Here is a 21,190-nt window from a genome sequence, read left to right as displayed (position 1 = left end):
CCCACCCAGATGAACTGTCTGAGCCACTGAAGCCTTAAAGATAAACATCTCTGACTTTGCAGGAGAGATGGGTTGTATTGAAAATACCACAAGAACCAAGATTCCCTACTTGGAGGATGCAGGGTGGTAACTGGCAAAATTTTATAACAAACAAGCTGTCTCTTCTTCCTTCAGTGGAGAGTCAAGCCATCACACAGCCACAATGGAGAGATGGCCTTTCAGCCCACCATACTCTCTGAAGTCTCCTCCATCCATGCTCAGCCCTAGCCTCATGGAAGGTTTACGTTTTCCCGATTTGCTCAGATCAATAATGGGTTTGTGAGGCTAATGATCTGTATGGTTTTGCAAGGTCTGAGTTTGTGCACTGAGCTATCCTGAATCTATCCCTGGCTCACATGCCTCCTCCAAACATCCTCTCTAATGCCTTCCTTGCATCTGGGAATCAGAGAGCACAGGGTTCAGATAAACCATGTGGCTAGAAGCGCCCTCAGGTTTGGGCAGAGAAACACTCTTCATTTTACAACAAACAGAATAAAATTTAACAATATGTTAAAAAAAAAAAAAAAGCTTGCTTGTTAGAACTCGGATGCCAATCATGGAGGCAGAAAGCAGCTCCACCCGCAGGCTTCTGCCCTATCATGCAGAGCGGAGATGCTTCACTTTTAGCCTTCCTCAGCCAACAAGACCTGACAAACTGCACTGCAGCTAGAGCGGCGTCTCCCGCGTGATGGTGCGGAAAAGACGGAGGGATTTTTTTAGTCAATTGAAGGAATTAGGCTTTAATGCTTTCTACTAAAAGACTCCATGCCCCAGCTCCCTAACTACCTACAACCCGCTGAATCTTGAATGAAGAGGGGACGCTACAGCTGAAACCTGGACCCGCAAAACTAAGCAGATTTCCATAAATGCATCCATCGGCTGCTTTATCTGCAGAGCTGGAGGCTTTCAGGGCAGCTTATGGACCTTGCCGCTAGGCTGGCTTCTCAGCTGGAGCAGGTATCGGGTGTTTCTTCATGTATTTCCCCAACTGTGTTCTTTATAGAATTACAGAACAGGGCCATAGGATCGCCAGTCAATCAGGAAGTGTTTATTAAGTAAGTCCTGTGGGCCAGGTATTGATGCTTGGGAGACATACAAAGAAAACGATCCTCTCTAGCAATGTATATTCTAACGGGAAAGACAGCATATATCTATGGATAAATGCATGTATATATAGCACATATTATATATGTATACACATACATATGAATATAGCAGCTAGGTAGTGCAGTGGATAGACTGCCAGGCCTGGACTCAAGAAAACCCCTTCCTGAGTGCAAATCCAGCCTCAGACACTTACAAGCTGTGTGAGCCTGGGCAAGTCACTTAACCCTGTGTGTAAACATCTGTAAAATGAGCTGGAGAAAGAAATAGCAAATCACTCCAGAATCTTTGCTGAGAAAACCCCAAATAAGGTCACAAAGAGTGGGACAGGACTGAAATGACTAAACAACAACCAATACATATATACATACATACATACAAACATACATACATATACATATGTACATCCATCCATCTATCCACCCACCCATCCATCTATACATACATACACACATACATACACACACACATATATACATATGTACATCCATCCATCTATCCACCCACCCACCCATCTATACATACATACATACATACATATACATATATATATACATATGTACATCCATCCATCTATCCACCCACCCACCCATCTATACACACATACATACATACATACAAACATACATACATATACATATGTACATCCATCCATCTATCCACCCACCCATCTATACACACACACACATACATACATACATATACACACACACATATATATATACATATGTACATCCATCCATCTATCCACCCACCCATCCATCTATACATACATACATACATACATACACACACACATATATATACATACATATGTACATCCATCTATCCACCTACCCATCCATCTATACATACATACATACATACATACATACATACATACATACATACATGCACACACATATACATACATATACACATACACACAGAGTGATATGGGGGATAGATTTAGGCATAGCTCAGATCTTCAAGGTCACTGAGTAACCCTTACCAGATGATAAATCTGAAGTTACAAGGGACCCCAGAGGTCCTGTGATCAAACCCTCTCATTTTATAGATGAGAGAACTGATGCCCACAAATGTTGAGACTTGTCCAGGGTCCTACAGAGGATAACCATCAGAGGCAAGGTTTGAACCGAAGCCCCTAGACTTCCAAGTCAGTGATGGAAAGTGACCTGTCCAAGCTCATTAACTAGTGAACAGTTCCAGATTTAATTTCTCTGACCCCCTTCAGGCCACCTTCCAGTATAATGTGTTCTCCTTCAAAGGCTGGGCTAGTTTTAGAAAAGCACACTGAACTTCAGGATGTAGAGATGGATGAGGCTGGCTTACCATCACCTGGGAGCTTCAGAGGCCTGCAGGCACTGGGCTGGTCCCTCTCTTCGGGCAAAGCAAACAGTTTGGCAACAAGAGACGCAGAGATGGGCTGCACCAGCAAACGTGTGAGGTCGGATCGACTTTCTCTGGAGCTTCCATCTATATTAAGAAAGGCAGGAAGAGATGCTCAGGAAAGGAAAAATGCAAAGTTTTCCAGACAGGTCCTGAACAGGAAATGACTATCTTAGGGTTGTGAAGCATAGATTTGCTGTGACACAATCCTCTTCTCTCACATCATCATGGAAGAGAAAGAGCATCAGCAGCTACTCATCTCTAACTAAGTTTCTAATTCTCCATTTCCTTATCTATTGGGTCCCATCAACATGACAAAACTTGGAGTTAGCAGGGAGAGATGTGATTTCAAAAGGATTTATGTGCTAGAAAAGTGCAAAGAAGAAATCAGGAGTGTTTGTGCTTCAGAGGAAGCAAGGAAGGAACCAAAAAGCCTCGTAGGATTCTGCATATGTCCTGAATCAAAAGGGAAGATTATACCCATAAATACACAGACTCACACATGTAAACATATGTGATATATATATGTGTCTATCATTGTGTACAAATATGTGTGTATCTTGCTTCTTCTCTTCTCCCCCTTGCTCCTTCTTCCCTCGCCTATCTCTCTGGATATGTAAGTATGTGTATATGTATCTATACACATACATAAAAATATACATATACAAATATGTATGTGTATATGCATGCATTTATGGACACATACAAATAAATAAATAGATAAATAGCTAGATAGACAAACAAATAAATGAATAAACAAATAAATAAATGAACAAACGAATGAATGGTTAGATAAATAAATATTTTTGTGTGTATGTGTGTGTTTGTGTTTGCAGAAATATAATATTAAGCAGTTATTGTTTCTTCCAGCACAGGTCACTATTTCCCCAGCACTTTACTGGGGTGGGGAATGGGGTAAACAGGACTAAAATTTTTGAGCAACTTAATTTTACAGGGCTACAAAGGTTAAGGTAATTCACATTCCTATGATCTAGGCACCAGAAGACAAGCCATTTACAAATGAGAAAATAAGTTATAGAAGTGTTTTCCTAATTTGTCACCAGAAAACTACAAGGCTAGAGAAAATGCTAAGTGTCTAGGTTTTAAAGTTTATTGAAGGAAAAAAAAAGACCCTCTCTAAGGAATAAGAGCCACTCCTAAGAAAAAAGAATCATAGCTGTTTCTCCTGAGTTGGGATGAGCATCATTTGTACTATATGCTTTCATAGGTCCATGCTTGGTGGGAGAATAAAAACAACTCACATTTCAATAAAATTCAATAAGCATTTATTTATTTATTATACTTATTAAAATATTTCTTTCTTTCTTTTTTTTTTCTTTTAGTGAGGCAATTGGGGTTAAGTGACTTGCCCAGGGTCACACAGCTAGTAAGTGTTAAGTGTCTGAGGCCAGATTTGAACTCAGGTACTCCTGACTCCAGGGCCGGTGCTCTATCCACTGCGCCACCTAGCTGCCCCTATTAAAATATTTCAATGTTGTAACAATAACACTTTTCAATTTAATTCAAGTTAATAAGCACTAACAGTGTGTCAGGCACTAGAAATATAAAAATAAATAAACAAACAAACAAATAAATAAATAAGAAGACTGATCCCAAGAAGTTTAAATTCTATATTTTTGTAGTCCTTTCTCTGCAGCAACTCTAGGAGGAAGGTAGTACAATCATAATTATTCTGATTTCTTAGATAAAGAAGTCAGGACTCAGAGAGCTTAGGTAGTCCAAACTCTTCCACTTTTAATACTTATTTAATCTTAAGCAAGTGATTTAACCTCCAGAGGCCTCAGTTTCCTCATCTGTAAAATGAGAGGATTAGACTAGTTGGTATTTGAGATCCCTTACAGTTTCACATCATCCCATTATCCGGGACTTGTACACAAATTCAGCCAACGATTATGCATGAGAAACAAGGCTCCAGTGCAGCCTTTTCTCCATTCTAAGAGGGAAGAATGGCCCCTGGGTTTCCCTATAGCTTGGGGTCCGTATCCTCTTCCCTCTTGGGTCCACATTTCAAACTTCTGACAACTGATTTTAGGTCACATGCGTTTACCAAAAATGAGAATATGAACAATACAAGAACCAAATGCCAGTGATGGGGTCAAAAGTCAAACCATAAGCTACATCTACATATCTGAAGTCATCTATAACTGGTCATAATGGCTCATGCCTATAACCCTTGGTATCCAGGAGGCTGGGGCTGATGGGTCATTTGAGCTCACGAGTCCTGAACTGACATGACTAAAACCTATCAGACATCTGCATTAAAGCCAGGACCAATATGGCGTGCCCTTGGGATCAGGGGGCCATCTGGCTGCCTAAGGAGGGAAGAAGAGATCCAAGTCAGAAACAGAGCAGGTCAAAGCTGCCATGCCAATCAGTAAAGGATCATTGCCATGAGTGACCCATGCACTGCCAACCAACCTAGGTGACACAGAAAGCCCTCGCCTCAAAAAAGAGCACCTGGAATAGGTGCCTAGTAAATATTTGTTGATTGCTATAATCTGTACTTTAATTAAAATTGAGACTTCTGGGCAAAATTATTTTCAAACTCACTCCTAAAATTTCTACCTAGATAATTCTCCAAATCACTACAACTTTCATTTTCTACAAAATGGTACTGGAGAATATCAGTTGAAAGAAGATCAAGGATATAGATAGATAGATAGATAGATAGATAGATAGATAGATAGATAGATAGATAGATAGAGATAGAGATAGATAAAATATATATTATATACACACATATATATCTATTTTCTCTCTCTTCTCCCCCTCTCCTTCTCCCATAAGTGTGTACATTATTTATAGGTGTGTATATAAATACTATGTATATATGTATATATGTGTGTATATATACATGTACACTAATATATATGCACACATAATTATATAAAACATGTATAATATGTATATGTGTATATATATGTGTACACACATACGTATGTATCTATATCATCTATATCTATCTATCTATCTATCCATATGATCTCTGGTATAATTTGCATGAAAAACTATCTCCATTAAGTGGATCCCACCGTATCTGTCCCTCATTTGTATATATGACCATTTCTTACACAACGAGTTGGCCACAAGGTATCCACCCATCATGCATATAGTCTTAGGTCATTTTTCTATACATCCCAAAGATACCAGTGGAATACAGAGGCAGCTCATTGGTTTTCCCTCACATACAATGCCCACTCCTCACCAGCACCGCTCTGGTCCTGTTAACACTTCTCAAAGTGTTACTAATATTCATTTTGCCCTAAAATACTATATTTTGAAGGAGATCAAATACAAACTTCAATAAATAAAAACGATCTTTTAGATCTATTTCTCTGTTGATAAAAGGCCATTAAATGTACTCCCTTGATGCTCTAGAATGCCCTGTTAATGATGTGAAATAATAAATTTTCAAAAGTTAAATATGGTGATCCCTACCCTCTAATTGTACATACCCACAGCTTTGACTTTCCCCTGCATTACTAATAGACTAGCATTAGTTTTGAAATATCTGAAGTGAGTGGCTCATTAATTTTTCACCTTAAGCTTAATGGAAATTTGACAAACAGTTCACTGCTGAGAACAGACACTAAAAGCAGGACTTTACAGAACACTAAGATTAAATTATAGCAAAAAGTAAAGGGAAAAGCACATTTTATTAAATAAGATTAGCTCAGGGAAGAATTCCATTGCCCTCCATTATATGGAGCTTGTATATAAAATCTTAACACACTTCCACTATTTTTATTCACTTATATTTTTAAGTACCTCGATGAACTACCAGCCCCAGCTTTATCCGTGGGAAAAATAAGACAAAGACATAGATTAAGAAATTTTCTCATGTGAAATTCAGACAACCATAGAGCTGGGACTTTAGTCTTTTTTTTTTAGTCATATCCAACTCTTTGTGACCCCCATTTAAGGTTTTCTTGACAAAGATATTGGAGTGTTTTGCCATTTCCTTCTCCAACTTGTTTCACAGATGAAGGAAACTGAGGTAAACAGGGCTAAGTGTCTGAGGACAGATTTGAACTCAGGAAGATGAGTCTTCATGACTCCAGGTCTGGCACTTTATTCACTGTGCCACCTAGCTTCTCATAGAGCTCAGATACGAGCAATGTAAAGAAAACAAGAAATCTTTGCCGATATCAAGTTTTGTTTTTTTTTTTAAGTAACATACAGTATAGTACAATCTCCTATAGACTTATCCTACTTTAAATTGATACATAATGCTCACTGGTTTAAAGGGAATTACCAATTAGACCTAGCCAATAGTGAAATGTACTGCTTTTGATATAGCAAATGAATGAATGAATGAATGAATGAAAATAATCTTCATCAAAAGAATAGATTCTCAGTTATTAAAAGGATTGTAAAGAGGATTCTTGAACAGTGACAGTTTTGACTATTTAGCCTCTGAAGTCTCTTTCATTTCTTGAAATTCTGCCATTCTGTAACCCTTAGGCGCTTCAAGACTTTCAATGACTTCTGCATGGATCTGTGCCTAGAACATGGGTTGGAGTAGATACAAAAAATGGAAAGTGGCCAATGAAAAGACTGAGAACACAAGGTCAGGTTAAAGGAAGCCTGGATCTAGAGAAGTGATCAGTGGTTGTCCAGGAGAAGGTTGAGGTCTGAAGTTAGATTAGTAACACCAGAGATCGGAGTTGGGTGGAAAACAAGCAGGAAGTGACATCCTGACTATTACTTACTACCTGTGTGACACTGGTGAGTCCTATATTTAAGCTCTTGTGCCTCTGAGAACTCTCTAAGACCCAGAGAAATTGCCATCCTGTATTGGGCACAGTTTTTACTCTGGAATTCCTTAAATGATGAATGAGCTAACAAGTCCAGATTAAAACAATAGCCAGTGACATTGTAAGGTTTACAAAATACAGCCTTTGCAGTAGTATAGATTCAATAAATATTTGTTAAAGTTAATGAAATTGATCCTCATGGCAACCTGAGAGTTACCGCTTGGGGAAGCAGCAAAAAGGGGGAAAACAAAGATATTTTGAAGTTGAAGGGGTATTAGTATGGTGAAAATCTTGGGATGTGCGGATGGGAGCATGTACCTAAAGGAATGATTATATTAAATGCAAGGTGATTTTCGTATTAAGCATATTTTATATAGTTTAAATCTAGAAAAATCCATACTCCATATAGGGAAAAATGATTTATATTGGTAAAAGCAACACACACAGCAGTGCCTTTGAAAGTTTGCTGGAATTTGGGGTCAAAGAAAATGAATTCAAGATGTTACTCTATTCCTTAGTGACCTTTGTGACTTTGGGCAGGTAGCTTAACGACTCTCTGCCTCAGTTTCCCTAGCTTTAAAATAAGGGGTTACATATCAGAAGCCCCTTGTAGCTTTACATTTATGATTTTATGAAACTCTATAACTTCAGGGGCTTAGTAAAAGCTTATTAAATGATGGAAAGTGTCTGCCCCACACAGACATAACCTGAAGATATTCTTTCTCTCCACATCCCAGTTGTTTTTCCATTTTGTTAGTTTGCTTTTGAAATAAAGTAATTACAATTACTGAAAAATAAATTCCACAGACCCATATCAGGATCCCAGTGTAATCAAAACTTTTGGTCAATGCTATTCAAAGACATATCACAAATTTCATCTTGCCTCTCACCTCTTAGGGGTAAGTTTTAATAAGTCGGATTATGAATCTGGAGCCCATGTCTTGGGTGTGAGGGAAAAGTAATTTCTTTCCATTCAGTTATAGCATCCCATTTTATGATTAATTCTAAATCTCTTAAGCAAATGGATCCCGTCAGAAAAATTCATTTGATCCAGCTGCCCATTTAACATACTTAAAAAAAATTGTTCCTGTTTCCTTCTGTGCAATAGAAAGTGGCACATTGATTGTGTTAGAAAAAAAGACCACATTGACATTTTCTAATGCCACAATTTACAGATCCCCTGCTGAGGACAAGTTAATTAAACGTGGAAATAAAAGGGAAACAGAGCAAAAGTAGCGAGTTAGCGCCCCTTTCTCACTTAACTTATTATGGCCACTGGAAATTGACTATGCCATTGGAAAGGGAAAAATGATGTTAATATTTATTATAGGCAAAAAGATATGTTTACTGTATAGACACATAAAGGGACATGAAAGTTGACACATTTACCTAGATGATTTTTAAAAAGTTGTTTTTAGTTGTGTCTGTCCAACTCTTTGTGACTTTTTTTTGGGGGGGAGGGGGTTCTTTGCAAAGATTCTAGCGTGGTTTGTAACTTCCTTTTCTACCATATTTTGCAGAAGAGAAAACTGAGATGAACAGGGTTAAGTGACTTACCCAGGGTCACACAATTAGGAAACATCTGAGAATGGATTTTAATTCAGTTTATCCTCACTCCAGGTCTGGCAGTCTATCCATTACAACACCTTGCTAACGCAAAATTCATGACACCTAGCTGTCTTTTCCCCTCCAAAAAAAAAAGCATATTACTGAGGACCCCCCCTCCCCCCCCCCACACAAATACATATGAATAAGGAAGTCTGAGAATTGACTTTGAACAAATTAATCCATCAGTTACTGAATACTCTGGCTCATTTTGGTATAACCTTCCATATTCCATAAAAAGAAGATAGAGATAATTAGCTAGATGATAACTAGAAAGATAGCTAGCTAGCTAGCTAGATGGATAGATGGCTAGGTGGCTAGGTGGATGGATAGGTGAGAGGTAGAGACAGACACATACATGCATACATACATACATACATGTAGATGAATGGATGGATGGATAGACAGAAAAAGAAAGATAGACAGATAAATGATAAATAGGAAAATAAAGTCAGAGACAGATGTTGGATGGGTGATTTAATAAGCATTTTCTATGTATGTGTGAGGAACTATAAGTGTTTGGGATATAAATACAAGCAGTATTTAAAATACTTTCTGCCCTCAAAGAGTTCATACTCTACTAGAGGAGGAGAGACAAAGGGCTGGGTTATGATGACCCCAATGAAGCCGCATGGTTTGGGGTTGGAGACTGACAAGTGAGGTGGAGAAGTACTTCTGGACATGGGGCTTAAAGATCACTCATGAAAACATGGGGTGTTTTTCAGGACCAGAGATCAAAACAAGGACTGGTTCAGCCCATTCCTAGAGATCTCTCTCTGTCTCCCCCCACCCCCAAATTTAGGACATGTCTGAATGAGTCCAAAATATCTGTAGAAGTAGCCAAAGGAAATCAACAAGCATCTATTAAGTGTCTAATATTTTAATGTATTCCAAGGTCCCGTGTGCATATATGTGCTAGGTATTAAAGATACAAAAACTAAAATAAAACTAAAATAAATCCCTTTCCTCAAGGAATTTCTATATGAAAACACAGGTGTATATCAAATGGATACAAAGTAAGGCTACGGGGTTGGGGGTAAGAAGGAATAAGACATTTATTTTGGTGAGTTATCCAGATAATTCACCAGAATCTATTTTATATGACCTCTATAAACAGGTTTTTGTTTTCTTTATAGCATATAATTGTGACATTTTTCTTACTTTACAAAATCATTGTAAAACTGTTTTGTTTTTACATCAAACTACAAGTGTACCATCATGTGAATGAATACTGTAATTTTCCATTTCCAATGGCATCTATGTGAAATATTAGAATTTTCCTAGAAGTAACTCTTATCTTTGAACTGGTTTATTTGTCCAGAGTCAAACTGATTATTGGAGCCAGGCCCTCAGAGTATGAACAATCATGCCCAAATTACTAGAGAGGAAACTTAGTATAATCAATCAATCAATAAGCAAGGTAGCTCAAAGGATAGAATGTTAAGCCTGGAACTTGAACTCTTGGACCTTGGGAAAGTCACTTAACCTCTGTCAATCTGTTGGAGAATGAAATGGCAGACCCCACCCCCATCCCCCCATAACTTTGCCAAGAAAACATTACGGACAAGCATTGGCATGCAATGGTCCATGGAGTCAGGAAGGGTCAGACACAACTGAACAAGTGCTAAGAATTGTCCTGGGGATTAAAAGGGAAAAAACAGGCCCCACTCTCAAGGAATTTCCATTCTATCAAGGAAAACGACATCATAAATAGGATGTATAAAATACTTATCCCAGGCCTTGGAATCCCCAAAACCAGGGTTCAAATTTCAACTATAAAATAAGATGTGGACTGAAAGGGAATTTATAAGGCACCCAGTTCAATCCCCCCACTTTTTTTTTTTTAGTGATGCAATTGGGGTTAAGTGACTTGCCCAGGGTCACACAGCTAGTAAGTGTTAAGTGTCTGAGGCCGGATTTGAACTCAGGTACTCCGGATTCCATGGCCGGTGCTCTATCCACTGCGCCACCCAGCTGCCTTTTTTTTTTTTTTTTTTTTTTTACAAATTAAGAAACTAAGGCCCAGAAGGGAAAAGTCATGCCCCGGAAGCATGCAGGAAGTAATATTATCTCACCCATAGAATAGGATGAAGCACACCTGTGGTACTTACCTTGCTGGGTTGTTGGAAGACTCCAATGAGATCATGAAGGTACAATACTTTATAAACATCGTTATTTCAGTCAAAGAGACATTGCTTGCTAGGTAGGTCTCACTTCAAATTCATTTTAAGATGAACAAAACATTTAAATTGTAGTCTATTGAGGTGACCCTGTTGAAATCCATGTCTACAGACCATAAGCTCCTTCAGGCTCCATAAATGGTGGAAAGGGCTTCCAATCTGGTCCTGGCAATGATGTGCTCATACAAAGACTAAGTTCAACCTGGAAAGGCTCCCCACCAGAAAGATAGCAACGAAGGGCTGTGAGAGCTTTTGGTCCCATCAACTAATGAAAGAGACAATTTCCATCATGAGATCCAAAACCTAGAGATAGAAGGGTCCTCAGGTACCGTGAAGTCCAAACTCTTTATTTTATAGAAAAGGAAACTGAGTATCATGGAGGTTTAGGGGCAACTAGGTGGTACAGTAGATAGAGTTCTATGCCTGGAGTCAGGAAGTTCTGATTTTAGAACTGGCCTCTGATATTTACTAGCTGTGTGAGCTTGTGCAAATCACATAACCTCTGTTTGCCTTGGTTTCTTCATCCGTAATAGGGGGATAATAATAGTATCTACTATCCAAAGTGGTTGTGAGGATTAAATGAAAAAAATAATCGTGGAGTCTTTAACACGGTGCCTGGCACATTGTTGTTCAGTTGTATCAGACTATTTGTCACCCTGTGCACCATAACACACCAATACTGTCCATGGGTTTTCCTTGGCAAAGATACTGAAGTGGTTTGCCATTTCCTTCTCCAGTGGATTAAGGCAAACAGAGGCTAAGTGACTTTCTCAAGGTCATACAGCTAGTGAAGTGTCTCAGGCCAAGTTTGAATTTAGGTGTTTCTGATACCAAGCCCATCACTCTATCCGTTGAGCCACCTAGCTGCCTCCAGGGCAAACACTAGGTGCCATTCACATAGTAAGCACTATAAATTTTAGTTGATTGTTGTTGTTGCGACTACTATTATTATTGTTTTAAAAACGTGCCAAAGATAACAAAGCAGTAAGCATCAGAGTTTAGATTTGAACCCAGCTCCTCTTAATTCCAAGCCAGCATTCTTTCCGATCTGTCTCTGATAATAATGAAGTCATAATTCTTGCTATTGTCACAGAATGAAATTTAACAACCAGTTGTCCCTGACTGGGTGCTAGTCAGCCTCCAAACCATAAGGGACATTTGGGGCTCAATTATAAAACTAAATCATTTGAAATGTGATAAATAACTATTGACTGTATGAAACTAAACTGATATTCATTATCAGAACTTTTAAATTTATGCTCCTTCTTGTTTTAACCAAAGCACCAATATGGCTGCTTCAATCCGATCCATTTATTTTGAAATAGGCAGCCAAAGGTGATTATATATCCAGTATACACTATGCTGAGACATTTGATTTTTGTTTTTAATGCAGTATATATCTGCATCATATATCTGGGTTCTTAGCCAATTTTATTTACATTTCAGTCGCCTTCATTGTTTTTTTTTTCTTTCTTATTTTTCTTTTTTAAAAGAAATGAAAATTTCAGATTTGTAAAGCTAATCCTAAACAAGTCTGTATTCAGATTTGGCACACACTATTTTTAGTCCATTTCAAAAGGATATTTGGATGCCTCCAGTTGGTTCAATGAACATTAACCATGAGCATTTCCATTTCCTTTTTAACTATCGCTACTTTTCTGGGACTGGTCCCTTCCCTGAAGCATTCTAATAACATGAAAATTTTGAAACCATAAACTATATCATAAGAATAATAAGCTGTGGGCTATACACAAACACAACTCTTTTACATTTTATTTCTTTGAAAGTATTCTCGGTTTGAAAAATTGGGATGATTGGCCACCTGCAAGCCAAGTGTAATACAGTTATAAGCAATTCAAATTCCTTCACATGTTTTTTATTGATAAGAGTCTCATTCTAAATTTGAAGGCTATGAGTGTTGGAAATGATTTGTAAAGTTTCTTGTTTTGGAAAATGAGTGTTGTGCTTTTTTTTAAGCAAGAAAAACAAACTTGGCGGAGTCATCATTTTTGATGTAGAACTACACAACCATCAATTTCATTTAAAATTATTTATACATAAAGGTATATTAAATTAAATTTAATTAAAAACATAATTAGCATTCCTAACAATTTGGTGTTTCTCAGGCAGTAACAGGAAGACCTGGTTGTTGAACTGAATTGAATTTATGCCTAATTTAACCCCCAGATAGGTGTGTTTATCTAGGTATGAAAAGAATTGCTGACATAGCTCTGGAAGCATTGTGAATGAGATGGTGCTGCAAAATTATCAGATATGATTTGCCAAGCACTGTAACCTCCTTCAAACGCTACGTGCTGCCCCTCTGAAGTTTTTTAATTACTTAACAGGGTTGAATAGGAGGTGGTTCTAGTTCCAACTCGGCCACTGATCAACTTTGTATTACCTATGGTAAGTCACTACATCTCTGTGGGCCTCAGTTTCCTCACACATAAAATTAAAAAACAAGACTTAAATTATATACTTATTCCTTTATAGCACCATAGTGTTTTGATTCTAAATGTTAAATAAATAATAAATTTGGAAAAAGTATTCTCTAGTAGTCAATTATAGCAATCTGCAAAGGACTGAGAATGGGCCTTGATCCTAAGTTAGACCTAAAACTTGTTGGAAATTTCAGTTCTGAGAACTACAGAATCTTAGAAGCTATCTAATCCAACACTTAACAATTCTTTTACTGTTGTTCAGTCATTTTTAAGTAATGTCTAACTCTTCGTGACCCCATTTTGGGATTTTTCTTGGCAGAGATATCACAGTGGTTTGCCATTTCCTTCTCCAGCTCCTCTTCCAGATGAAAAAACTGAGGCAAACAGGGTGAAGTGACTTGCCCAGGGTGGCAAAGCTAATGAGATTTGAATTCAGAAAGATCAGTCTTCCAGTTTCCAGGTCCCATGCTCTATCCATTGAGCCACCTAGCTGCCCTAACAATTCCTACACACACCTACAATAAAAGATTAACAATCTTTCTACAATGTACTTGGGACATAGTCCTTTAGCCTTTTCTTGAATGCCTACAATAAAGCAGAACCCATGTTAATGTAGCACAATAGAAAGAGCACTGGGTCTAGAGTGAATTATCAATCAAATTATGCTCTTCCTGTGTGTCCTCGGCAAGTCATGCAACTTCCCTTGCCCTCATTTCCTTCATCTGTAAAGCGGGAATAATGATATTTATAAAAACTAGCACACAAAGCTATTGTGAGGAAAGCACATTGCAAACCTGAAATCGGTACAGAAATATCAGTTATTCTTATTGCTGTTATTACATAAAAGGCAATCGATCTTTATAAGTAGAAAGGGAAAAAAGACACAGGACAAATTAATTGCTTTGTTCTTATTTTCTAAAAATGCATGTTCTAATGCTACTTTCCTTTTTAATCAAAATATAAATAATTAAAACCTTAGGGTTTATTTGGAAATCTATTCATATTTAGCTGGTTGTTTATTAGATCTCTCTATAATATGCTAGATTTATAATGCCAATTAAAAATTTTAAATGACCAGAAACACTCTACCTACTTCAAAGGGTTGTCTTTGTACCTCGTATGATTGTAGTGAGGAAAGCCCTGTGGAAATCTTAAGGGCCTATATAAATTTGGACTATTGTTATTATTATTGCTTAATTTTCCATATGGCTGGCTAATTCTAAATTGTAAGCACACTAGCATTTGAAGTTTTTAAATGCAAGTATTGAGAACCAATTAGATTATTTATTTTTTAATTCATCTACTCAATTCAGCAATAATTCAGTATCTTCCCCTAGGTAAATTTTAATTAAAAAAATGAAGACTGTCCCACATACTAATAAGGTACTAATATACTTTGCAAAGTCCTATATTTAATCATAGATTTTTTTCAGGATGACAAAACATACAGTAAGAACCAGAAAGAAATTCAGAATCCATTGAGCCTAACCCATGCCTGATGGAGAGTGTCCTCTGAAAACATACTCACTGAAGAGTAATTCAGCCTGTTCTGGGAGACCTTCAGGAAAGGAGAGCTCACCATCTAGCAGCACAGCCTATTTCAATTTGGGGATAGACCTCATTGCAAGGAAGCATTTCTGACATTAAACCTACTTCCACTCATTTCTCCAGTTCTACCTTCTACAGCTAACCAGAATAATTCTAATCCCTCTTCCAAAAGGCAGCCCTATGAATAAACTAGCTTTTTGTATTTGTATCCCTCAAAACTTGGCATATAGTAAGCACTTAACAGATTCCTTTTTCTTCTTTTGTTCATTTATTCAGTCAGTCTTAAAATGTAGCCCCCAGCACTGGACATAGTGCTTCAATTGTGGATTGTCCAGTGTACCTCTTTCATTTGGAGAGTTTGCTTCTGTGAATGTAGCCTAGAATATATATGTTCTTAATCCAGCATTTATATAGTGCTTTTTTTTTTTTGGCAGGGCTATGGGGGTTAAGTGACTTGCCCAGGGTCACACAGCTAGTAAGTGTCAAGCGTCTGAGGCCGGATTTGAACTCAGGTACTCTTGAATTCAGGGCCGGTGCTTTATCCACTGTGCCACCTAGTTGCCCCTATATAGTACTTTGAGATTTGTGAAGTTCCTTAAAAATATCTCATTTATCCTCATAATAACCCTGGGAGATCAGTGCTATTATTACCTTTATTGAACACGTAAGCAAACTGTGGCAGACAAAGGTTAGATGACTTTACTAGGGTTACACAGCCAGTAAGCGATTGAAGCCAGATTTGATTTAAGTTTTCCTGACTCCAGGTCAAGCCCTTTACCCACTGGGCTACCTAGTATCATTTGTTTTTTATTCATATATCATGTTGATGGTCTTGCACTGAACTGTGAGTCTACCAAAACTGTATCTTTTTCATGGGAACTCTTGTTTAACCCCAACACCCCCCCCACCATTTTGTACTGTGAATGATTTTTAATCTCAAATGTATTTCCATTACATTTTATTTTATTCAGTTGATCTTCTAACTATTGAGATTACATTATCCAATGTGTTAGCTATCCCTTCCATATTTATGTCATCTGAAAATCTGGTAAACATTCTTTTTGTGATTTCATTCAATTCACTGATAAAAAAATGTTGAACAGCTATTCATGTAAGTAATAGGGCTAGGAAAATGACAGTCAACAACCTTGCTTTGACCGAATGTAATGTTTACTGGAGTAAACATCTAAGATCATGGAAATATCCGCAAGTCAAGGAGGTCATACATGAGCAGAGCCCAATAACGAATGCCTTTGGGCAGCCAAGGGGCAGTACTGAAGACATTTGGTCCTTGGAGGAGGGATAGCACCAAAAACAAATGTCATTTGTTTTGAAATTGTCTCTAGAGCTGGCCCTGTCCCAACTCCTCCTTTAACAGATTAGGTATAAGAAGTTTCTCTCTCTGAAAAGTGAGCCCAAGAGGAGAGAGTCTCTCGAAGACCTACCTACCCTGAAGGGCATAAGGGGAATGTGATCAAGTGAGTTTGGGCAGGTTTCAACAGCATGAGTCTAGCTTTCATGTTTTTTCACACAGTGGCATTCCTGGGTATGGCTAGGCATATAGGCTTAGTGCTAATGGAAGATGTTCACAGCTTTTCAACAGCACAAACATATAAATATATGTATAAATAATATATGATGTACACATGTTTGTACAAACACACACATATATAATGCGATTCGTGGAAATTTTAAAAATTAAGCAGAAGGAAGATTGAACTGGGACACAATCAGGTTAGCATTGGTGCTACTATGTTAAATGAGATAGTTACTTTAAAAATTTAAACAGGTCATTTGTAAAAGTGAAACAAACAAAAAACCCCAATCAGGTGCTTTTTAAAAGATGTCCTGTCCAGCACATTCAACCTAGTGGAACTGGATGTGACCAAATTCTGGTCATCTTAATTCTCTATGGCTTATTGGATAGATCATATTTCACAGGAACACATGGGTGTGCTGAATTAAACTGACAGAATTTACCCACTTGTCCAATTCTACCATGGTAACAGAGACAGAGTCTTTAATATCTCCTTTGTTTATTTTAGCAAAACACATACACACATATAAACTTCAAAAGTAAAACATGTACTGACATATATGTGCATGTGTTTCTTATTAGAATGATTATATATTTATATCTGAAAGAATAACATTTATATATCCAAAAAATCCCCAAAAGGCCTTTTAAAGGTCCATGTAGTGATTTTAGAATAATGAAATTTACCAACAAAATGCCATAATCATTATAATTTGACTATAATGTTCAAGGAAAATATGGGAGATGTCTATGTCACTTAGAAAACATAACCTTGATGACACCAACCACAAAGATGCAAATCACAAACCACATACACCCTCTCCTTCTGCATGTCTGGTCTACCTCCTCTTTAAATCTTTCTTCATGGACTTCACTCAAAATGCAGTTGGCCTTCTCATACTCTTGATGGTATATGAATACAAGAGGAGCTCATGGACTGCCCATTGCTTTTGTGTGTGTGTGTGTGTGAATGAGGGTTAAGTGACTTGCCCAGGGTCATACAGCTAGTAAGTGTCTGTCTGAGGCCAGATTTGAATTCAGATCCTGCTGAATCCAGGGCCAGTGCTTTAACCATTGCTCTCTCTACCTAGCTGCCCCTGGCCATTGCTTATTGCTGGCTCTTACCTTATAACTAGCTTACCTTCTTTTCATGATACCTTTGCTTCTCTGACATAATTCTTGGCTACTCATGTGTTGAAGTCTATTTTCACATATACATACACACACCCAACATTTATGGTCTTGATCTCCAAATGGTCTTTTGTGTTATTTCATAGAATTGTTTTGTGGAGTATTACTCTATAAAAGGTCTATTTCCAGGGGCAGCTAAGTGGTGCAGTGGATAAAGCACCAGCCCTGGATTCAGGAGGACCTGAGTTCAAATCTGACCTCAGACACCTGACACAAGCTGTGTGACCCTGAACAAGTCACTTAAGCCTCATAACCCTGCAAAACCCCACCACCACCACTGCCATAAAAAAATATACCAAAAAAAGTCCGTTTCTAAATTTTGCTGAGGATGTCTACCATGTCAAAATAAAATTTATCAATTAAAAATACGAGGAAACATGGCATAAGTGTCACAACAGAAGTACAGACAAGCAACTATAGGAGTAGCAAGAAAGGAATGATCACTTTAGTTTAAAGGAATCCTGGAAGTCTTCCTGGACAAGGTAGTATTTGAGATGGGACTGTTAGAATGGATAAGATTTCAGGAGATAGAGAAGAGAGATGGGTATTTCAGGGGGAGGAAATATTATGTATTAGATAATGGAGGCAGGGAAAAATAATATCACAAACAGTGAAAAGAGCATGTTCTACTTGGTTATGTGGTATGGCAAATATAGGGAATAGTTAATAGATAAGGAAAATAGAGCTATAGGAAACGCTACCAGGACTTTAAATGGCTTTTGGGGGACAGTTTAGTTTTTATTCACTAGGTAGTAATGAAGGTGTCTGAGAGAAGAAAGTCACAAGTGTTTCTTAGGAGGACTTACCTGGTGAAAGAAGTCAGGAAAGATGAGAGGTAAAAGAAATTAGTCTGGGCATGTAAGCAATAATTCGTTTGTGGAAGTTGGGGTTTCAACTCTGGTGACAGTAGAAAAACTAAAAAGGTACAAAAGATGTGAAAGCCATTTCCAGTAAAGAATCCAGAAGACTGGAACAATTGATTGGATGTGGAATGGAGCCCCCAAAAGAAAACAGAATAATTCAAGTTTCCTACCTGCTTTAATGGGTCATAGAATATACCATTAATAGAATTAAGGAAGTCACTAGGAAGAATTGGCTTTGAGGGAAAAATGATAATGTCAAATGGGACTTTCCACCCAAGTCATTCAAAATAGAGTAAATAACTATAATAAATCATACTGCTTTACCAAACAAGATTTTGCTTTAGCAGCTTAGGAGTTTTTTACAAAGCATATTTCAAAAGAGGCAAAAATTATTCAAAACACATTTACTTTCATAAAATGCTTCCACACATAAAGTCCTTGCTTTTAAAAGAATTGGCCAAGGCTCATGAATTACAGTTAACCCCATATGATATTCTGACCACTTTGCAAAGCATAGGTACAATAACAACCGAGCTGAGGCCTTCCCTATCTGTAAAATGAGACCAAAGGCTTGCCAAATGCCTAGCCCATAATGAGTTTTTAGGATTAATGAGAGTGTTTCCAAAGTTCTGAGCTCTCCAGAAGACTAGGAACAATATAAATGAGCCACATTATTCGACTGACAAATACTTTCACCATAATGTCCAACACAAGTAGGGATGGGGGGGGGTGGGCAAGAACAATCTCTTATTCTTTCTCTCTATCGAAAGCAGACCATCCTGTAGCTGCTTCCTTTTATTTTAGACACATTTCCATGCAAAACAAATCTCTGCTTTCTGTCCAGCACTGGAGTACACAGAGATTCCTACCCACATCGGGCATATAGCAGGACATTGTCCCACCTACACTTTTATATTATCTCCTCCAGAAAGTGTACTAAAAGAATAACATGCTCTCAGGTCGCTGAGATTAGAAGAACAAAGCACATGAAGGAAGGCTTGTTAATTTTAGCATGCTGTTATGTTAAAGTCAAAGTTATTCTTTAGTAGGAGGGAAGATGATTTCAATGACTCTCTGCATGTAGTCACACTTCATTTGAACTCTCCAAAAACTTCATTCCAAATGATTTTGAAACACAGTGGAAATAGCAACGATATGTCAGTACTAAAAGGATTCATGGTCTAGACATCTTATACATGTTTATTTACAAATTCATATTTTAAAATTTAATTCTCCTTCCATTTTATTTGATCCAAGGGCAACTGTTTCCTTGATATCTCCAGATACTGCAAGAGAAGCAACAAAGGACTGTATAGTTTAGTGGAAAAAATCCTGGATTTGGAATCAGGAAGACCTAGGTTCATCTTTTTCATCAGATACTCACTAGTTGTATGACCCCAGGCAAATCTCTTAACTAAGCTTCTTTGATTATAAAATGAGGGAGTTTCACTAAATGACTTCCAATGTCCCTTCCAGCTCTAAATTTATAAATCTACAACCCTATATGTTGTTATAAGAAGTCATAGGATCATCTTGTTCCCTTTCTTGATTTAACAGATAAGGAAACAAAAATGGCTCAGCACATCAACTCCTTTAAGGTCAAAGAAATGGTTAAATGACAGGGGAAGAAATAGAACCAAGGTTACCTAAATCTTAGCCCAGTGTTCTCTCTGCATCATTTCCCCCTCTAATTTAATTTAACAAGTATTTTTTAAACTACCAACTAGGTATGAAGCACTATGCTAGGCCATGATGTGTGTATGTATGTGTATGCATGTATGTATGTATACATGTGCATGTATATGTGTATACATGCATATATACACACATGCATCCATCCATATATATATATATACACACATACACACTTATATTTTGTATAAGCAAACACAGCATATAAATGAAGTTGCTTCTTTAATGCTCAGCCAATGGTGCTGGTTCCAAAGTGAACAGTCCTAGGCAATGTGGAGAATCCCATTTCTTCATCTATTCAGCTATTTTCCTAACTCACCAATACCCAATTTGCTTGTGAATGGTATTCAGTAACATCTTAGAGAGTATTCTGAAGTTGAAACTTCTCTTTGTCTTTCCCGTTGATCATCCTTCATGCAAGAGGGAGGTCAATCTCTCCTTCCCAAGAGATGTTGTTGACCCAAATGACACTGGTATCAGCCAACCTGCTATTATGTTCTCCATTCTCCCTGACATACTTCCCTTCCTCAACTCCCTCAGTGCCCTTTGCCATCTGTTAAAGGCAGAGTCTTTTGGGGGAACAAGGGCATAATTAGGAATATGAGGTGTGGTGAGAGGTTAGGGCAAAACTGCGATGAAGAAGGTCTGGTATCCATGCATGCACATTAACTTCACTTATTTAGATATTAGCTTCTAAATTCTTCATAACCCAGCTTTGAGGTAAAGTGAAAGAGCTGAATATATGTCCTAACCTTTCCCCACTCACTTATTTGGGAAGGTACAACTATATAGTGAAAAGACCAAGTGGAGTAAGTGAGGA

General features: G+C 37.7%; 1 protein-coding gene across 1 annotated transcript in view; it reads right to left on the bottom strand.

Annotated features, from left to right (window-relative positions):
• NAALADL2 (N-acetylated alpha-linked acidic dipeptidase like 2) overlaps positions 1-21,190 on the bottom strand; it is a 1,062,489-nt gene that overhangs the window by 383,936 nt on the left and 657,363 nt on the right. The window contains exon 6 of the mRNA XM_043995545.1: positions 2,476-2,619. Coding sequence (XP_043851480.1) covers positions 2,476-2,619 — 144 coding nt within the window. The remainder of the gene's footprint in view (positions 1-2,475; positions 2,620-21,190) is intronic.

The sequence above is a fragment of the Dromiciops gliroides genome, chromosome 3 (assembly GCF_019393635.1).
Source record: "Dromiciops gliroides isolate mDroGli1 chromosome 3, mDroGli1.pri, whole genome shotgun sequence".
Classification (NCBI taxonomy): domain Eukaryota; kingdom Metazoa; phylum Chordata; class Mammalia; order Microbiotheria; family Microbiotheriidae; genus Dromiciops; species Dromiciops gliroides.
The sequence above is the reverse complement of the archived record's forward strand: the minus strand, read 5'-3'. Positions and strand labels throughout refer to the sequence as shown.